The sequence below is a fragment of the Chaetodon trifascialis genome, chromosome 23, assembly GCF_039877785.1.
Source record: "Chaetodon trifascialis isolate fChaTrf1 chromosome 23, fChaTrf1.hap1, whole genome shotgun sequence".
Taxonomy (NCBI): domain Eukaryota; kingdom Metazoa; phylum Chordata; class Actinopteri; order Chaetodontiformes; family Chaetodontidae; genus Chaetodon; species Chaetodon trifascialis.
The window spans coordinates 6,037,501-6,054,218 of NC_092078.1; the positions used below are offsets into that span (position 1 = coordinate 6,037,501).

At 42.2% G+C, this 16,718-nt stretch overlaps 2 protein-coding genes and 1 non-coding gene across 6 annotated transcripts in view; 1 reads left to right on the top strand and 2 right to left on the bottom strand.

Annotated features, from left to right (window-relative positions):
• intu (inturned planar cell polarity protein) overlaps positions 1 to 7,039 on the bottom strand; it is an 18,821-nt gene extending 11,782 nt beyond the window's left edge. For 2 of the 4 annotated variants that reach the window (XM_070993384.1, XM_070993383.1), the window contains exons 1-3: positions 6,954 to 7,039; positions 4,440 to 5,044; positions 2,792 to 2,877 (exon numbers count right to left, since the gene is read on the bottom strand). In XM_070993384.1, the coding sequence (XP_070849485.1) occupies positions 2,792 to 2,877; positions 4,440 to 5,044; positions 6,954 to 7,039 (777 nt within the window). Of the gene's footprint in view, positions 1 to 2,791; positions 2,878 to 4,439; positions 5,045 to 6,072; positions 6,272 to 6,953 lie in introns of those variants that run through there. The other 2 variants (XM_070993382.1, XM_070993381.1) reach the window with 1 other exon arrangement.
• A 1,274-nt stretch (positions 7,040 to 8,313) lies between these two features.
• On the bottom strand, positions 8,314 to 8,530 carry LOC139351871 (small nucleolar RNA U3). The gene has a single exon (XR_011603611.1). It is a non-coding gene; the product is annotated as a small nucleolar RNA U3 (small nucleolar RNA).
• A 2,659-nt stretch (positions 8,531 to 11,189) lies between these two features.
• Positions 11,190 to 15,031, top strand: trmt10b (tRNA methyltransferase 10B). The gene is made up of 8 exons (XM_070993463.1): positions 11,190 to 11,686; positions 11,953 to 12,061; positions 12,172 to 12,305; positions 12,578 to 12,730; positions 12,998 to 13,076; positions 13,362 to 13,429; positions 13,576 to 13,699; positions 14,375 to 15,031. The coding sequence occupies exons 1-8, from the start codon at positions 11,555 to 11,557 to the stop codon at positions 14,494 to 14,496; spliced, it is 921 nt and encodes a 306-aa protein (XP_070849564.1). The 5' UTR covers positions 11,190 to 11,554; the 3' UTR covers positions 14,497 to 15,031.
• Positions 15,032 to 16,718: the final 1,687 nt, after the last annotated feature.

Sequence of the window (16,718 nt, forward strand, 5' to 3'; positions counted from 1 at the left end):
AGTGTGTTGGACTAAATTAAAACCAGACCTCTGCAACCAAGAAGAAACAGTGGCAAGACAACAGACAGCCTATCTTCTCTCGTTCAGGCAGTATTTTTCGACTTTCCGTACCCCGGTACGGTATTTTACACTGCCATTCATAGAAAGTCGCAGTGGAAAGAGAAACAGAGCTGCATGGAAACCCGACGAGCACGCACATGGAAACACACACATGCAGTCAAGATACAGAGACGGGTGAGAAGCTGCAACTCTGTGGTGTCCTTCTTTAAACAGTCTGTCACAGCTATGTTTAGGTCTTATACACTACATGAGATTATATCCAGTGGAGGCTGTGTGTAGACCTCACGTGTGGATACTAACCTTCACAAACCCCAAAATGTCAGAATGATATATGTTGGTATTCTGTTTACATATCCACACTGTATATACAGAATACATTCCACTCATCGTACAGCTTAAATTAGCTCATTATCGATGGAAACGCCAACCAATTAGGACAACTCTCTACCGACAAAAGACCAAATGTTTACAGAGCGTACAGGAGGTGCACATGAAAGACGGTGTCATGCCTGTTCACACACTGTGTTGACTCGGAGCTGAAACCTGTCAGCGCAAGAGAGGCCGTCCATGGAGCTAAACTGATGCTGATTCAACAAAATCAGAAGTGGAGTCCAGATGTGAGAAAGAGCAGCTGGATCCAAACAGGTTAAAAGAATGCGCTAAAGAGCTGTGGTGGAAATCACCGGTCAGGGAGCATTGATCGAGGTCCTGAATGAGCACGGCTCTACCTTCCTTCGTCCTTCAGGAAATCAGGTATTTCTACGAGGATGAATAACACTGTGTAACCCTGACGCAAGGGGGATATCGTATAAAGAATATACAGCAGCTCTGAGTTCTCCCTTCCTGAGACATTTAGCAGAGAGGCAGGCAGAACAGTGGAGGTTCTGCTGGGATTTGACCTCAAACCACGGGGGCCTTGCAGATCCAGTTATAAGTTTTAACCACTACATCTTAACTGGACACGCCCCAACTACATTTTGGTGTTTGACTGTAACAGAATGTGAAATATGCCATTTATTGAACGCTGCATGGCCGCTTGTATCGCCTTCCACACACAGAGGAGTCCAGTTCTTAACCCAGGCTCTGCCTGCGTCTGCAACCAACCAAAGAAAAGCATTTGGCAGTATTAATACGTGGTATTAGTAGTAGTATGCTCAAAGAAATACATGAGGTATTGTGGTCATTATTTTGCAAAAAATGAAAATTTAAAAAAAGGTGGGAAGTCTGTGTTTTCTCAAGATCCTAGATCACATGGTGCCTACCAAATAGTTTTTCGGAAAAAAAAAAGAAAAAAGATTATATTCACGGGTCAAAAATGTCGAAACTCTATTTTTCTAGTCCAACGATCGCTCCCAGAACTCTCCAAGGGCTGTCAGCACTAACCACAGGCCACCCGCCTCTCCAGCAGGCGCCTGCATCTGGGCCGCCAGCCATTTTAGCCAATTTTAGGGGTATTATTAAAGAAGAGCCGGGCAGGGGTGGAACGCCATGTGATGTACCTTTCAACTGGTGACTCTAAGTCCTGGAAGTGAGAGGTGAAAATTGATTTATGGCGGCTCAGTTCTCAGGATTCACAAAGGATGCGAGGCATAGCTCTGATTACGCTGAGCAGAGAGCTTTGGATTCAGCCATGAAAAACGAAAGAAGAGAAGGAGAAAACCATCAAATAGGCAAACCCTGAATTTAGGAAATCACTGGGTAAAGAGGCTGAGTGGGCTAACTGCAGCACTTTCGCTCATCATAAATAATAAGGATGTGGTTAGACTGGAGTGTGCTCTCACTGGAATTCCAGTCTGTTGATGTCAGTCATTTAGCACGAGCTCATAGACGGACACACACACACACACACACACACACACACACACACACACACACACACACACACACACACACACACACACACACACACACACACACGAAAGAGTAACTGAAGGGTTAGCAGAGGGCATGGTGGACTGACTTTAATACTAATATTTGTCCATCCAAACATAATAAGTTCTGACTACGTTCCATCTGGGAGGGCTAGCGCACAGAAAAACCATCGTCCGACACACACACACACACACAATCATTCTGTCAGCAATACAACTCTATTTCAAGTTTTTCGAGAGTCATCGCGGTGCCTGGGGAACCGTGTATTTTTCCAAAAAATCTCCCTCGCTCTTTCCCTACGATGTAATTAAGTTTCCGACTACATCTTCTAATCAGATGAGTTTTCAATCCCACAACAGCTTCCTGTGGCACCGAAAAAAGAGTCACACCACAGTCCCGTCTATCCGTCGTGTTCGCCATCAATCCGCGCGCACTCTGTCATTTGCAAATTCCTACTTTTTGATGGTCTGTCTTTTGGTGAAAATGCACGACTGAGGCACAGACGACGGATTTTTCAGCTGCCGATCAAAGGATAATTTCTCAGTAATTGAGGGTTTTCTAATGTTAAATGCCGCTGACTTCTGCTTTCTATTCACATTTTAGCAGCTCAGAAGAGCCGATGCATCTCAACATAATTTAATGCCTACATTTGCCGTCCAAGTTTGCTGTTTGTGACAAGACCAAAATGCTACCATACAGCTTTGGAAGGCTAATCCAACATGGAAAAAGTTCCTTTTAAGTATGACAGCAGAGATCATGACAGCTAGCGGCTTTCGATTTTCACTATAAAGACAAGACTACAAGCTGCTGCTGAGCATGTATTTGCTATTTTGGTAGATTTATACGCACACACACTGACCTGTGTTGGTCCCGGGATGCAGGACAGAACCCTCTCAATGTTCTCCGAGGTCACGTCCACATCGTCCACTGCTACGAGCACATCACCTGAAGACCGAATGCAGAAAAGCAGTTAAAAGTCCAGTAATGCTAATAAATAATACTAACAGTGTATGTTAGTGTATGCCACCTTACAGTCACAGAATCTGACAGCAATGAAACACAAAGCAGAGTCTCTTGATGCACAGTAAAGCAGAACGCTGTCCACAAGAACGGGGATTAATGCCCCCAAAACAAGAGTCGCACACCAAATCAAAGGCTTAACTTTTGTGCTGTAACAAAGCAGCGTGCCTTCATTTTTTGCTGCACTCCAGTCTCTTTTCTTTCCAAAATTACAGGGAGCATCTCGAGCTTTGCCTGCATATTATTTAGAGGCAACACACTCAGACAGGTCCACCATCGAGCAGCGCTTATTCTAAACATCTGACCCACGTTTGGTCAATAATCATATATTAATTTGGTTTATACGGTCAGTAAGAAGACTGACTGTATTGACTAGGATGTGTTTCTGACCTCTGCACTGCACCCAGTAAAGGGCCAATAAAGCGCCTCACCTGCTTGGTTGCAGGGAGGCTCACCACAATCTCAGTAACAGAGCTATTCCAGGTATTTAACCGCTCTAATTGTTTAAGCATGTAGCTGCGCTGCATTAAAGCTTCTCTAAACAGTAACTCATGTGGGTAGTCATTTGTGGTGAAGCACAACTGGCATTCCTACGTCTGCTAGTAAAAACTGCTTGATCATTAGCCCAGATAGAGGAAAATCACTTCAGAGAGGCCGAGCTTTCAAACAGACAGATCTCTACAGGACCTGAGCAGCATTTGGAGTTTCGCTCGGACTGAATATAGCTGCAGCGCAGAGCTGGCCACGAGAGGTAGCGATTAAATGCACTCCACACAGTTTTAACAAGAACTTTGTGGTTTTACAACACAGAGCTAAAAACTGAAACTATGATAATGATTTGTATTACTTTGTAGTTGTTACTATGGATTCAGCAAACTGAGAGCGTCTGGCTATATCGAGCAACATGTCGCAGAAGAAAAAATAAAAGTCTCATTCCCAGAAAAAGGCGAGTTCTTGCAGTTTATTCCTAATTCCCTTAACGTATCATAGTTCATGCTGCCATTTTCTGACATAATTACGTGTTGTACATGATGCTCATTATTTAGGCTTTGGGCTCTTTTTCTACACAAATCTGTGTGTGACTATGACGACGCCGTAGTAACTGTAGCCCATGCTTTGGCAGTGCGTTTGTCTGGTGTCGCTGCTGCTTCACCACTCGACTGATGATCATATCAATCATAATTGCTGCGTAGCTGCATTTTCCCTGTCTTTTTGAGGAGGGAGCGAGTGCCTTCTGTTGCAAAAACTACTTTATTTATCCTCGAATAAAATATTCCTCAAGAGCTCAGGCTTCTCAGACACACCCCTCCTCCTCGTGAGGTGTGTGCACATGTTCCCAGCCAGGAACATAGCAACAGGCTAGGACAGCTCTCGACCTCTCCTGAACTCTGGAGGGGATAGATCATATTGAACATGACCTTGTACATAACATTTTGCAGTTTGGTGTAACTGTTGATAACAGCTAACCGTTGGAATTATGGTCCTACCTATTAGGATTTGTCCACATTTGATGGCCGGGCTGTTGGGTATCAACCCATGAACAGTCAGTCTTTCCTCCTTTCTGGCCACCGCAGGGTCTCCATGCCCTCTGCTCCAGGAGGGGCGATGCACCACCCCCAGCAGAGCTTCCAGCAGGCCTCCACTATCAGAGAGAGGTGCTGATGAACCTCCAAGACGTTTAGGGTTGAGGTAGACGCACACTTCTTTCAGCTGCTGCTGCTGCACCGTCACGCCCTGCCTTGGACCCGGCTGGTTCTTCAGGATGGATGCTGGAGGTGATGACGAGGTTGAGTGGTCTTTGCCCCCATCCTTCCCTCCTCCCCTGCGCTGAGATGGCCGGCGTTTTCTCCTCAGGATCCTGGCTAACCTTTTCAGCGTGGGCTCACCTTTCGCCCGTGAACCGCACCGCTGCTTCTTGTTTTGCTCTGTGATGATCTCGGCCTCCTTTTCACTAAAGCGAACATGATTAGTGGACACGCCTTGATTGGCGGTGGCTTGGGCCAATGCAGCCTCCTCTTCGCCCTCGCTCAGCTCCAGGTAGAAAAGCTCGCCGTTCTTCTGGATGTCATCCAGCCATTCTGGTTCCAGGTCACTGAGGGAAGACAGAGCACTGAAGCACCGAAAGACACCAAGTATTAAATGCACAGCGGTGTGAAACTGAGAAGAACAACATGAGAGATCGACTGATAGTAATGATATGATGACGCAGAACTAGAAATCATTTAGATATCTAAATAACTACATATCAGATATTTTGGTTATCAGTTAATGATAAAGCTTACATGTTGTCTTTTTCTGGTCTAAATAGCTGTACTGAAGTTAAATTACACATTTCTTTTTAATAATTTGGTATTTCTTGTACAATAAATGCATTTCCATCATTTAGCCACATTACTATTTATTTCTGTCCCGAAGGAATGAACTATTATCCATGCAAAGTTTCAGTATTTGCGCAATTGTTGTGCTACTGATTGAAAAGTACATTTTTTTCTGTGCAAATTCACGACTATCAGTTATCAGCTGTTGTAATGAACAAACCAAAAAGCTAAACTGAAAACCACCACATGTGGTCACATGTGCCTGACCTTAAGGGTGGGAGTAAAAACTAGATTTTTCTTTTGCTTGCTCTCCTTTTAAACCTGCTTTGAAGACCCAGTGGTAGGCAGCTTTGACATGATATCCATAAATTCACTGAGGATGGCAAGAGGCATGTAATTATTTATGAAGGTTTACCTCCCAAATTGAAAACACTCCCCAAAGCTATGAAAAGCACAGGGAGGAGAGATCAAACTGCGCGGATGGGAAGACACTCCCTCTTTGGCAAAGCTGGCCACCGCCTGACAAAACTTATATTCACAAAACAACCAATTTTAGATCATATGTGGAGATAAATTATCAAGAGCAGCCGCAGACCACAGCCTCCGTTTTATATCTGCTGTGTGTAAACCATCAAAATGTCTGTTTCAGAGCCAAGTTACAGTATCTCCTCCTCGCAAACAGGGGGAACTTTTCTGTGGAGAGCTTGTTCAGCCAGACTCACGACAGACGGCCCCGTCTTATCGTCTGTGAATGTAAACTGTTTGTTTGAGGTCGCGGAGTGAAATTAGTATATGTTCTTACTCGGAGTCGTCGAAGCTGTTGAAACTCGATGCAGACTCGCAGTCACTACCGTCTCCTCCCTTTTGACGGCCAGAAAGACTTTTATCGGTAAACTGGCGCGAACTTGCGAAAGCCATTTTTGTTCTGCGACGTTTTAATTCCGACGCACTCACGAAACGCGTCCTTAAACGCAAAACTTTTGGTGAGACAAACGGTTATATTCCATCGCCATGTTGTTAGCGTTGGCCAGAACGCTGGCGTTGTCACGTGACGCGAATGCGCCCGATTCGATTGGTGGACGGCGAAGTTGCCCCTGGCAACGCAGAAGCTTTCTGAGCTGAGGCTCCTCCGCTTTGTGGCATGGCCCAGGTGGGACCGCGCGACTCTGTGCCAGCAAGAGGCTCTCATCCCATTAAATAATGCAGCAACGGCACAGACAACACCACATACCAGCTCAGGTTATGTTTTTCATTCAATTTAACCCTAAAGAATAAACACTCGGAGTGATCGACAACGTCAAATATCATAAAACAATCATCACAACAGAATATAAATATCATGAGTGTTAAAACGTATTGAACCACGTTAATATCGCGTTAACCAACTTCTAACTGCAACAGCCTTTAAATGACCCCAGAGGAATGCTGGAATCGAGCACGCAATGACAATCAATCGTCTGGGTTTGCTGAGTTTTAAATGCACATCTGCGCTTTCGTTTTGTTGCCCCGTCACGTCCAGCCCCCTGCGGACTTGCACGAGGTTTTTAAATCCCCTCCGGTATTCAGAAAACCTCTGACAAAGTGCCTCCGACCATACAAAAGCACGCAGCTTTAGGTTTCACGTGGAAATAGAAATACACAAGCTGTGTTCAGATAACTGAACTCGTGCAAAGCTGTACTGACCTGTAGAGGAGGACACTGCGAACAGAGTCGAAGTCCTCCAAGTTTTTAGAGAATGAAGCTCCATCTAAAGAAATGTTAAACATCATTTGTATGTCATGTTTTCGCCGGGACTGCGGCCAGCAACGCTGCGTGCACGTGAAGTTTCCACTTCACGAAGATGAAATTTAAAGTCCAAGGTCCGAAAAAAAAGGCTTAAAAGATCAGTTTCATCTCAGCATGCGCCGATAAAATCTCAATCAGCCCCTCCGCTCTGTCCCGTATGAGCACCACCACCACGCAGGCTGAACTGCGTCTCAGGGACCGGAGCGAGTCTTCCTCCAGCTTCTCACGTCAATCACCGACCCGGAGCGGTGGACCGACACCAACACCAGCTATTCAACGGGAGAAGAAACCCATCGGAGCCTTTTTTTAAGTTTTGAGCGTTTCTCCAGGCCAGCGGAGCGGAATTTGTCCCAGCGGTCTTCTTGGCAGGTGGAGTAAAAACCCGCCTACTCAAGGCTACCAACAAAAAGCTGAGCAGGCAAGCCCACATTTGAGCAGGCAAGCCTGGGGAAATAATGCTGCTCGACCACGCAATAATCCCAACAACAAATCACGCACATGCATCGCCCGTGATGGAAGAAACACTCGAGTACCTTTGGTTTGGTAAACGCAATAAACTTTGATTTATGTTGCGGGCGGTTTTCGTGCCAGGCCGCTCTACCGATGTCATTTCCATCGGTTTCACATACAATATCATGACATCTAAAACCTTATTATGTAAGATAGAAAGCCACTCCAGCTTTACATGTTGACGGGAGATTTATTTGAAATGCGGTTTGGTTAAAGTATTACATTACCGAAAGAAAACAAAAATACATAAATAAATAAAATTATGCCAGTGTACGTGACACACAGCGTGGGAGGCAAAATAATATTCTAAGTAACTAGTAACTATGACAAGGAAAGAATAACACTGCAATAAAAATACAATTATGTACAATGCATTCTCAAGCGCAGTACAATATGACATTCGTAGGTTTCTCATAAGAATATTGCCAATGGTATTTTAATAATCTGTACATACTGTACCTATACATAGTTTATTTCTATATTCTGTATACTATTTTATCTTGACCCTTCTGTGCCACTATTCGTGCTTTTCGTTATATTTGCTGGTTGTAATGACTTAATTTCCCGAGTATGGGATTAATGACATCTTACAAAGTACATAAATCAGTCATTACTGGTACCATCACTGAGTAGCTCTACCCCAGAAGTTAGTTGACAACGTTCAACTGAAAGCACGAGATACTGTACTTTAAATCCGTATGTATATCATTTATGATTGTAAATCATTGATTTTCTACATAATTGCACTACCACTCTGATCATACACCTTCCCTCATTGTTCCCAAAGGAAACAGTGAACGGTCATCAAAGACAGAGAGCATATGACCTAAATCATTTCTCTCTGCCCGCTTCGCGCTCAGGAAAGAGTATCACCAATTCTTCATCGTGGTTAGCGAGACCATACAATTTAGAAACACATTTCTCAAGTAAGAAACTATAGAAATGATCCCTGAAAGTATAGTCTTAACAAACCAGTGTTCTCGCCCAACTACTAGTACGACGATCCTGTGCTTCACTGTCACGGTGCTGAACACTGTGCTGAACACTGTGCTGAACACTGTGCTGAACACCGTGCTGCAGGTGTTTTCTTCTAAAGAATATGAGTATTAAAAACACTTAAATAGCCAAGAAGTGGACTACAATGAACAAAAGCCACAAAATGTACATATATCTGCATTTGTTAGCAAGAAATAACAAGATTTATGAGGCACTACAATTACAATATTTGCTTCCGAAAATACATTTTAACACCGTTCTGCTGATAATGTAAAGCACTGAGTCTATACATGACACCTATTCCCCTGACCAAAGCATCTATCAACCGATTAATGATCAATATATTAACTTTATTTTAAAATACCCATAATGCTGCTTGGTGAAAGAGCCCTCGTTGGAGTCTGTCATTGGCTGCCGAGATACTGCATGGCCACATGTTAGCCTCAAATGCTAACCACAACTGGGGTATAACTATTGTTTTTAGACGCGAGAGTTTAATCAATACTGAAGACATGCACGTTGACTGAATCCATGTGTCACACAGTGCAAAACACATTGAGATCGAATTAATGTCACTGAGGAGAACGTTGGAAAATTACAATTCTTCGTTTAAAATAGCTAGGAGGTAACAGTGTCAGTGTGCACCAACTTTAGGCTCCCGACGGTAAAACGTTATGATACGTAAGTTCCGGGGCATCACCAAATGCAGCGGCAAGACAGCTGACTGTACGCCTGTTAACAACTTTGTCTTACAACAATTAAATATTTAAAGCTGTGGACATTTACTTTTGAAATAGTTTAGGAAAATATTTTATAGCTGCAGTTCTGTTATAAGAAAATCAACATTTTCATCCAGTAGTTGGCTGGATGATTAAATCTGTTGTCTCTTTTTACTTGCCCAGCTACAAATACAAATATTATTCCAAATCATGATGACTGTCATTGGACAGAGCACTGTAGTTTATTAAAGTAGATATGACAGCTGTCTCTTTCTCCTTAGCTCTCCTCTTCTGTACATTTGGATGAAGCTAGAGTTTACGTCTTGTTTGTTTGTTTGTTTGTTTTTTCACGTTTGCGTAATCAGCGCAGATTTTCGCGTTAGCTAGCTTTCACCGTCTTCCACATCAAGGAGCCAAACTGAAGAGTAAGTTAGTAAGTGTGCATGTAAAACAACGTAAGTTTAATCCACAAAACGTTTCAGAAAAGTTGTCAAGATAAAATGTCTTGGCAAGACAAGCTAGGGGCTGAGTGACGGGATACCTTTCAGGTAGCTAGCTAATGTTGTGCTAAAACGTTTGACGTTTTTTAGCTAACTCAACAACCGTCTGAACTTTCAGTCAGTACGTCGACGTCTTAACTACACAGCAACTTTAGAGAAAACCCCAAAGGCTTAACACTTTCTAAGCGCTTTATCTAGCTTAACACAATACACGTAAAATAATAAAGGACGGGGTCAACTCACCACTAGTTGAGTAACTACGGTGAGATGTCCTTCACGTAAATGGCGCCCGTTCGCGCATGCTTAATTAAAACAGGAAGAGAAAGTTCGACCGGACTCTTAAATGTACCGATTTTTAAACGTCTTTGACAACTATTGAAAAGTGAAAGCTCAAAAAATTCTAACGTATAATGCATATTATTTAATATTATAATAATGTAATAAAAATACAATATAGCTAAGTATTTAAACAGTATTTACAGGGGACAAAAACAGCAAAATTGTGTGCAGTAAAGATGACAGATAAATGAATCAGAATTAGATAAATCAGAATTAGAAAGTATTGAAAGGGTACTTTTTCAATGTAAGTATGTTAATGGTGAGAAATCATAAAAGCGTTTTCTATTTACAATATTTAAAGCAATGATTTAGGAATATGCACAAACGCTACAATGTGCATCTTAGCCTGCACCATTTAACTTTCTACAGGTAATGAAATATGACATCAAGAAGTCATGATGTTGCAAATGTACAGACATTTTGCCAAACGCTGTGAAGAATAGAATATCATACACATTACTGACATACAAAATCATTAAAATAATAACAAATAAAACAATGTACAAGAATCTAGAAATACTATTGGTGAATGATTGCAAAGACATGTCTTTATTCTATACGTATACTTAAATTATATGTCCAGTCTTTCTTTATTGAACATGGACTTATTCTCTTTGAGGTAATGTACAGTGATAGCTGATCTGTCCCACAGGTAACAGCAGTAATACGCCTCATATAGTTCTGCATGTATGTGTTTCTGAGAAGAATTGATACACAAGAAGAAGTGGCTTTCAGAAAGTCCATCAAACGTCCTTGGTGACATCAAAACACGAACAGTAATGAACCTTTGGGATTAAATATTAGATTGATATAGTTTCATCGGATGTTTGAAACAATTATTAGAGGTATTTGGAGTTTTAGCGTTGTAACGGTTTCACACTGCCCTCTGCTGGCGTGTTAGCGGAAGTGATTCGAGTGTTTTTTGCTTTTATGTCAAAAATCACCCAAAACAACAACAACAACAAAGGCGATTTATGTCTGGCTGATTGAAACTGGGTCTGTTCATTGCGTTCATCTTTTTGTCCCAGCCACCCTCCACTTTGTTTACGCTGACGTCATTCACATGCGCCGCTCACATGTTCCCAACCCGGAAGCGGCATCATCTTATGCACGTTTTTACTACATCTGACTTTATATAGTTCATCTGTTGCTTTTTAATGTGATATTTGGTTAAATTGAGAAAAACGTTGTGATTTTGGAAACAGTTAATGTTACGCTGGCAACAGAAATATGACTTTTTGGCTATTAAATGCCCCCTCACACGAGCTGGCTTTGTTTTGATGTACTCAAAAGTTGTTGAGCCTTCAACGACCTCAGATAATTTACCGTTTACCACAAAACAACTAGCGAAATGTCTGACTTTTACAAAAGAAAATATGTTTTTTAAGGGCATGCATCTGAAGGAAGTAGCTATAGAAGCGAGCAGCGGACAGAAATGGCCCATAGTGGCTCGGATGGGTGTGAAATGCAGCTGAATGGAGTCTCAGAGGAGATGGATCTGCTTCAGATCGATGTGGAGGCTGATGTGGTGGAGGACAGGGCAGGGAGACAAGATTCAGCATGTTCAGTAAGTTTGTTTACTTCGCATTCTGTAGAAATAAGGACTGCTTTAATTCATTTAGTATTTATTTACCCTTTAAACCTCATATTTCTAGTTTAGGTGAACTTGAGTTCTAAATATTTTTAAAACACTTCAAACAAGATCAGAAATCCCAAGCTTACTTGCTGAGTGAATAAACCATCTGTTAAGGCAGCATCCCCTAAAAATCTGTGATTGATTTCCTGACTTATTCTGCACTGTTAATTGTGTTTTTTTCTCTCTTTAACAAACAGAGGAACGTGTTGAGGAAGCAGCGCAACTGGGAGAGGCAGCTGGCAGCGAAGAAAAGCAAGAGAAAAGAGGAGAAGCAGAGGAGGAAGCTGAACCGTGAGCAGGAGTCAGGTGAAGAGATGCAAACACTAACGTTTTGTGAGGAGGCTGAAGGTGAAAGTAACTTACCTTTCAGTCGATATATGAGCAGAACATGTCTTTGCTGTTTTTTTGTCATGCAGGCGGCAGCGCAGATAGTCCTCACTATACCAAACGGGTCATGAAGGCGATCACCAAAGAGCGTTTAGCAGAGGCTCATTCCACCGGGCTCAAACTCTGCGTTGACCTGAGTATGACAGACAGCATGTCTGATAAGGTAAGTGCCCGATGAGCCTGAAAACAGCATAAACTCTCAATGAGCCTGTTTTGGGATTTCTAAGCAAACGACACAGCTGGTGACGGTTCACACAGAGTTTTTCCCAAAGAGTGATCAATCAGTTTCAAGTCTGACCGTAGTCTGCAGAGCAAAATTCATTAAAAAGGTCACAATTTAGGTCGTGGATCGTGATCGGGATTATATAAATGATGGCTGTATTTTTGGCCACATCGCCTGCTCCTGCTTCAGCTCTGTGTGTTTGTCTGGTTCAGGAGGTCAGTCGACTGGCCGGCCAGTTAAGAAGGCTGTACGGGTCGAACAAGAAGGCAGCTCAGCCGTTTCACCTCTTCCTGACGGACCTGAGGGAGGACAGCCGTCTCTACAGGGAGTGCATTCGAATGAACGACGGCTTCCTCAGCTACATGGTGATTATTACCGTCCACACCCTGAAATCGCTGGTGAATAGTTCTAAAATGAAGCAGGAAATCTCTTTAGCAGTTTTGTTTTTCCCAGCTTGAGGATATTTGAAGGCTCTTTCTTGGACATTTTATGAACTTTCAAGAACATTTGTGCCACAAACATACACATACAAGTTTATAGTTTCCTCGGGAGTTTGACTCACGTCCTCTGTAATCTGGATCAGGAGTAGTTTGAATACTCAGAAACGGACTCGGATTATTTTCACTTTTCAGATGGACATAACAGAGGAAAGCTGTCTGGACCTTTTCCCTCCAGAAACGGTCGTCTACCTCACGCCAGATGCTGACGAAGGTTTGTCTCAACGCCATTTTTGAGTCATATTTCTCAAGAAGGGTGTATTTTTGTGACAAATTTATGAATAACCAGCTTTGAGTTGAATGAGATGCATGTTTTGGCCAGCAGAGGGCGCCTTCTGATCATCTGATCATACTGTACTACCACCTCAACCTTTGCTAACCACTGCTGCTACTTTACTAAATAATGTTTCCAAACACTATATATTCATTATACATGATCATATTTAGTGTCTTTGCCTGCTTGTTGTTCTTTACTGCCATTTTAAATCTTTTTTTCCAGCTTTAGAAACAGTGGATGCCGACAAGGTGTACGTCCTCGGCGGCCTCGTGGATGAAAGCATCCAGAAGGTATTTCATCACAGTTGCACGACGCAGACATCACATGGCAGCAATGCTGTTCAGAATGACCTGTTACTGAGATCACTGCGGTAAACTGAGATTATGTCTGCCCACCTGTTGGATTTCTACCAATGTTTTGAGCCTTCTGCCTGCAGAAGTTGAGCTTCTCGAGGGCCAGAGAGCTGAGCGTCCACACGGCGAGGCTGCCCATAGACGAGTACATGGTGAAGAGGAGCAATAGCAAGAACTTCCACTCAAAGATCCTGGCTGTTAATCAAGGTGAGTGATTCACGTTCAGGTCATTTTCTGTGGGAACTGTTCAGTCTGGATCTTCTAATAATGACTGTTTTTTGTCCACATTTTGTCACATTCCACCCCTGTGACGGGGTGGAAATATTGAAAGTAACATTGCTAAAATTCTCTGTGTGCACAAAGCTAACCGCACATTCAGCCTGCAGCTAAATGGAAAAAAAAAAAATCACGTTTTATACGAATACATTTATGCTTGTTAGAGAAGGATTTGGAAGAAAAATGCAGCTAAAATACACTAAAAGGAAATCCAAACTCAGCAGCAGCTGAACTCCTCAAACTATGTCATTTCCACTGAGTAATACCTCTTAAATGAAGTACATTAGTGTGACAGGCTCGAACATTAACGAAGGGACGCACACGTAAATCATGCTATTTTAACCCATAAAGAGAGTTTGAGATTTCTGCACTGTTTAGTACCTCGTGAATATGAGATATGGTTCCAGCAGACGTGAGAAAATGACTACAGTTTAACAGAAAACAGGACAGAGGAATAAAAATTGTGGTTATTATTATTTAACTTTATCTTACTTCATGCTAATAAGAATTAATTTGTCCCTTTGAATGCTCGGGACCCAAACTGAAGAGTTTTCATGGAACCGAAGCTGTTCTGTGTTTATTAACAAAGTGCCTCTCTGTCCTCAGTGTTCGACATCCTGTCGGCATTCTGTAACACGGGCAGCTGGACCCAAGCGCTGCAGATGTGGTTCCCCCAGGGGAAGGGTTATGTTGTTGCACTGCCCCCTGACTCTCCAACAAAGACGTAGCATGTGGGTTGACTTTCATCGGAGCTTTACGCTGAAGCCTTCGTGGCTCATGGCCTCCTGGAGGAGTTACCCCAGAGGAGCTACACAGTGTGATAAGTGCCCGGCGGAGGAGAAGCAGCAGACTGCTGTTCAACATTTCTCTGCTGTTTGCATATTCTGATGCTTGATGTCTGTTTGTTCTCATCTGGCTTCAGGAATTTAATATTTCTATTTGTACTGAGTTACTTTTGTTGAGCATTGTGAACCAATTAAAGACAGTTGAGTTTCTTAATAATAATGGACAAATTCTTGAGGTTTTGTCAGGAAAAGGACAAAAACTGAACTAACTTAACAGTGAGAAATGAATCTGTTTATTTCCTGTGAGTCTCCCTGCAGGGAATGTGTCTTTAAAACATGATTTTTCTGACCGGTTTTTGCAGCTTTGTGTTGCTGGCTGACTCACAGTATCAAACTTTCCCTAAAATGAAACCAGTGCTGTTCGAGATATTAAGTTTGAATTAAAACTGTCACTTTTCAGGAGCTGACAGAGGACATCAGATATGTTTCCTGTATTTTCTCTCTTGTTTTATTGTGTTTTTATTGTTGTGAACCTTTTTCTAAAACCTATTTGCTAATCATTCAAAAGAAGCTGATTTATTATTGAACAAAACTTCTTCCTGATATCCAAATATTTTCAAAAGGTTCGTCTTGTTCACTCCTGACCAATTGATCTAATTTCCAGTCAATTAAAGGGTAGTGTCTGGGGTAATACAATCATACTCCAGGGATCTGGATGTCTTTTATGTGTAATAATGCAGGGCCATTCACAAAGGGCACAAGTGATCCAAAAATACACATAAAACACATCCAAAAGATTTGATGAAAACACGTTTAGCACCTGAAAACACTCATACCTTCCACTGATTAATGTTCAGCAGCTACAGGCAACACTGAGCAGCTCTCCATGTTACTGCATGCCACACATGTTTTGGATCACAAGTAACGCTCAGGTGTCAAACATAAACTAAATTTGATGTTTTTCTGCAGAGCAGCACTCCTCTCACTTCCCTCTGGCTCACCACCACTCCGTCATTTCACAAATATCTGGAATCGAGCCCCTTGCTTCCCCCCAGAGGGAGAAAATCTGACACTTTGACCCATTCTGTTTCATTCTGTTTTACTGTCAGTCACGTTAAACTGCTACTGCTGCGCAACAGTTCGACGTCATGCATTCAGAGTGGATGGATTTTATATTGTTTTGTGTGTTCCAGTTTGTTATTGACGTCATTTAACCTGCTGACTTGCGGAGAGAAACAACCTGTGGCTGCTGTGAGAGACAGAGAGAGACACTAAAAGAAAAAATAAACATCATGTCAGCACGTGACATGTGAAAACTTGTCCAGAAATTAAGCTCTCCGAGACACATGGGCCCTTAGCTCATTGTCTAAATGCCTGTGGACAGGTTGTTTGAGACGTCGGCAGTCTGTGAATGATGGAGCTGTTTATCAATGTGCCCTGTGGAAGTCCAGAGGAGACTATACTAAAATAATAAAGTAAACTTAAAAAAAGGTAATTTCACAGTAGCTTTGTAATTTTCCTTTGTATCACTGTAGTGATAGGAGTTATGAACTCTGTTATTATTGTGATTACTACATATTATTATATACTATTAATATTGTTATTCTAGTTTTAGCATTAGCAGAAGTAGTTGTATTCCATTATTCTTGTTACTTAATGCAGAATGTTGCCGAGCAGATATATTTCTACATAGATGGTTGCGATATATTGTAGCATAATACACAATTTACATATTTACAGATGTTTTCCTATTTCTGACCACCAGAGGGCAGCGATGTCAGGCGCTCCTTCCTGTTAGCTATCTTGCATTGCCTTGTTTAGACAGTCGGATTTGAACTGGGAAGCTTCCAGTTCACTTTCATGGTTATGTAACCGTGTGAACCGGGCAAACCTCCACTGATTGATAAAGTTTTGTTTTTTTTTAAAGTGAGATAGGTCTTGGCTAATGTGCTTGCAGCGACAGCCCCCATGAATCTCTCTGACACAGAAACACTCAGAGGTGAATTAGACTTGTAGGTGGTGAACGCTCCAGAATGAGCTGTTTATGAATATGAAGTGAATGGATATGATATGAACATGAAGAGAAATAACTTATTTTTATGTTGTTAGCCCACCCTTTAGCTCATCCCCTGATCCGTTGCTCACAAACACACTCGATTGGCTGC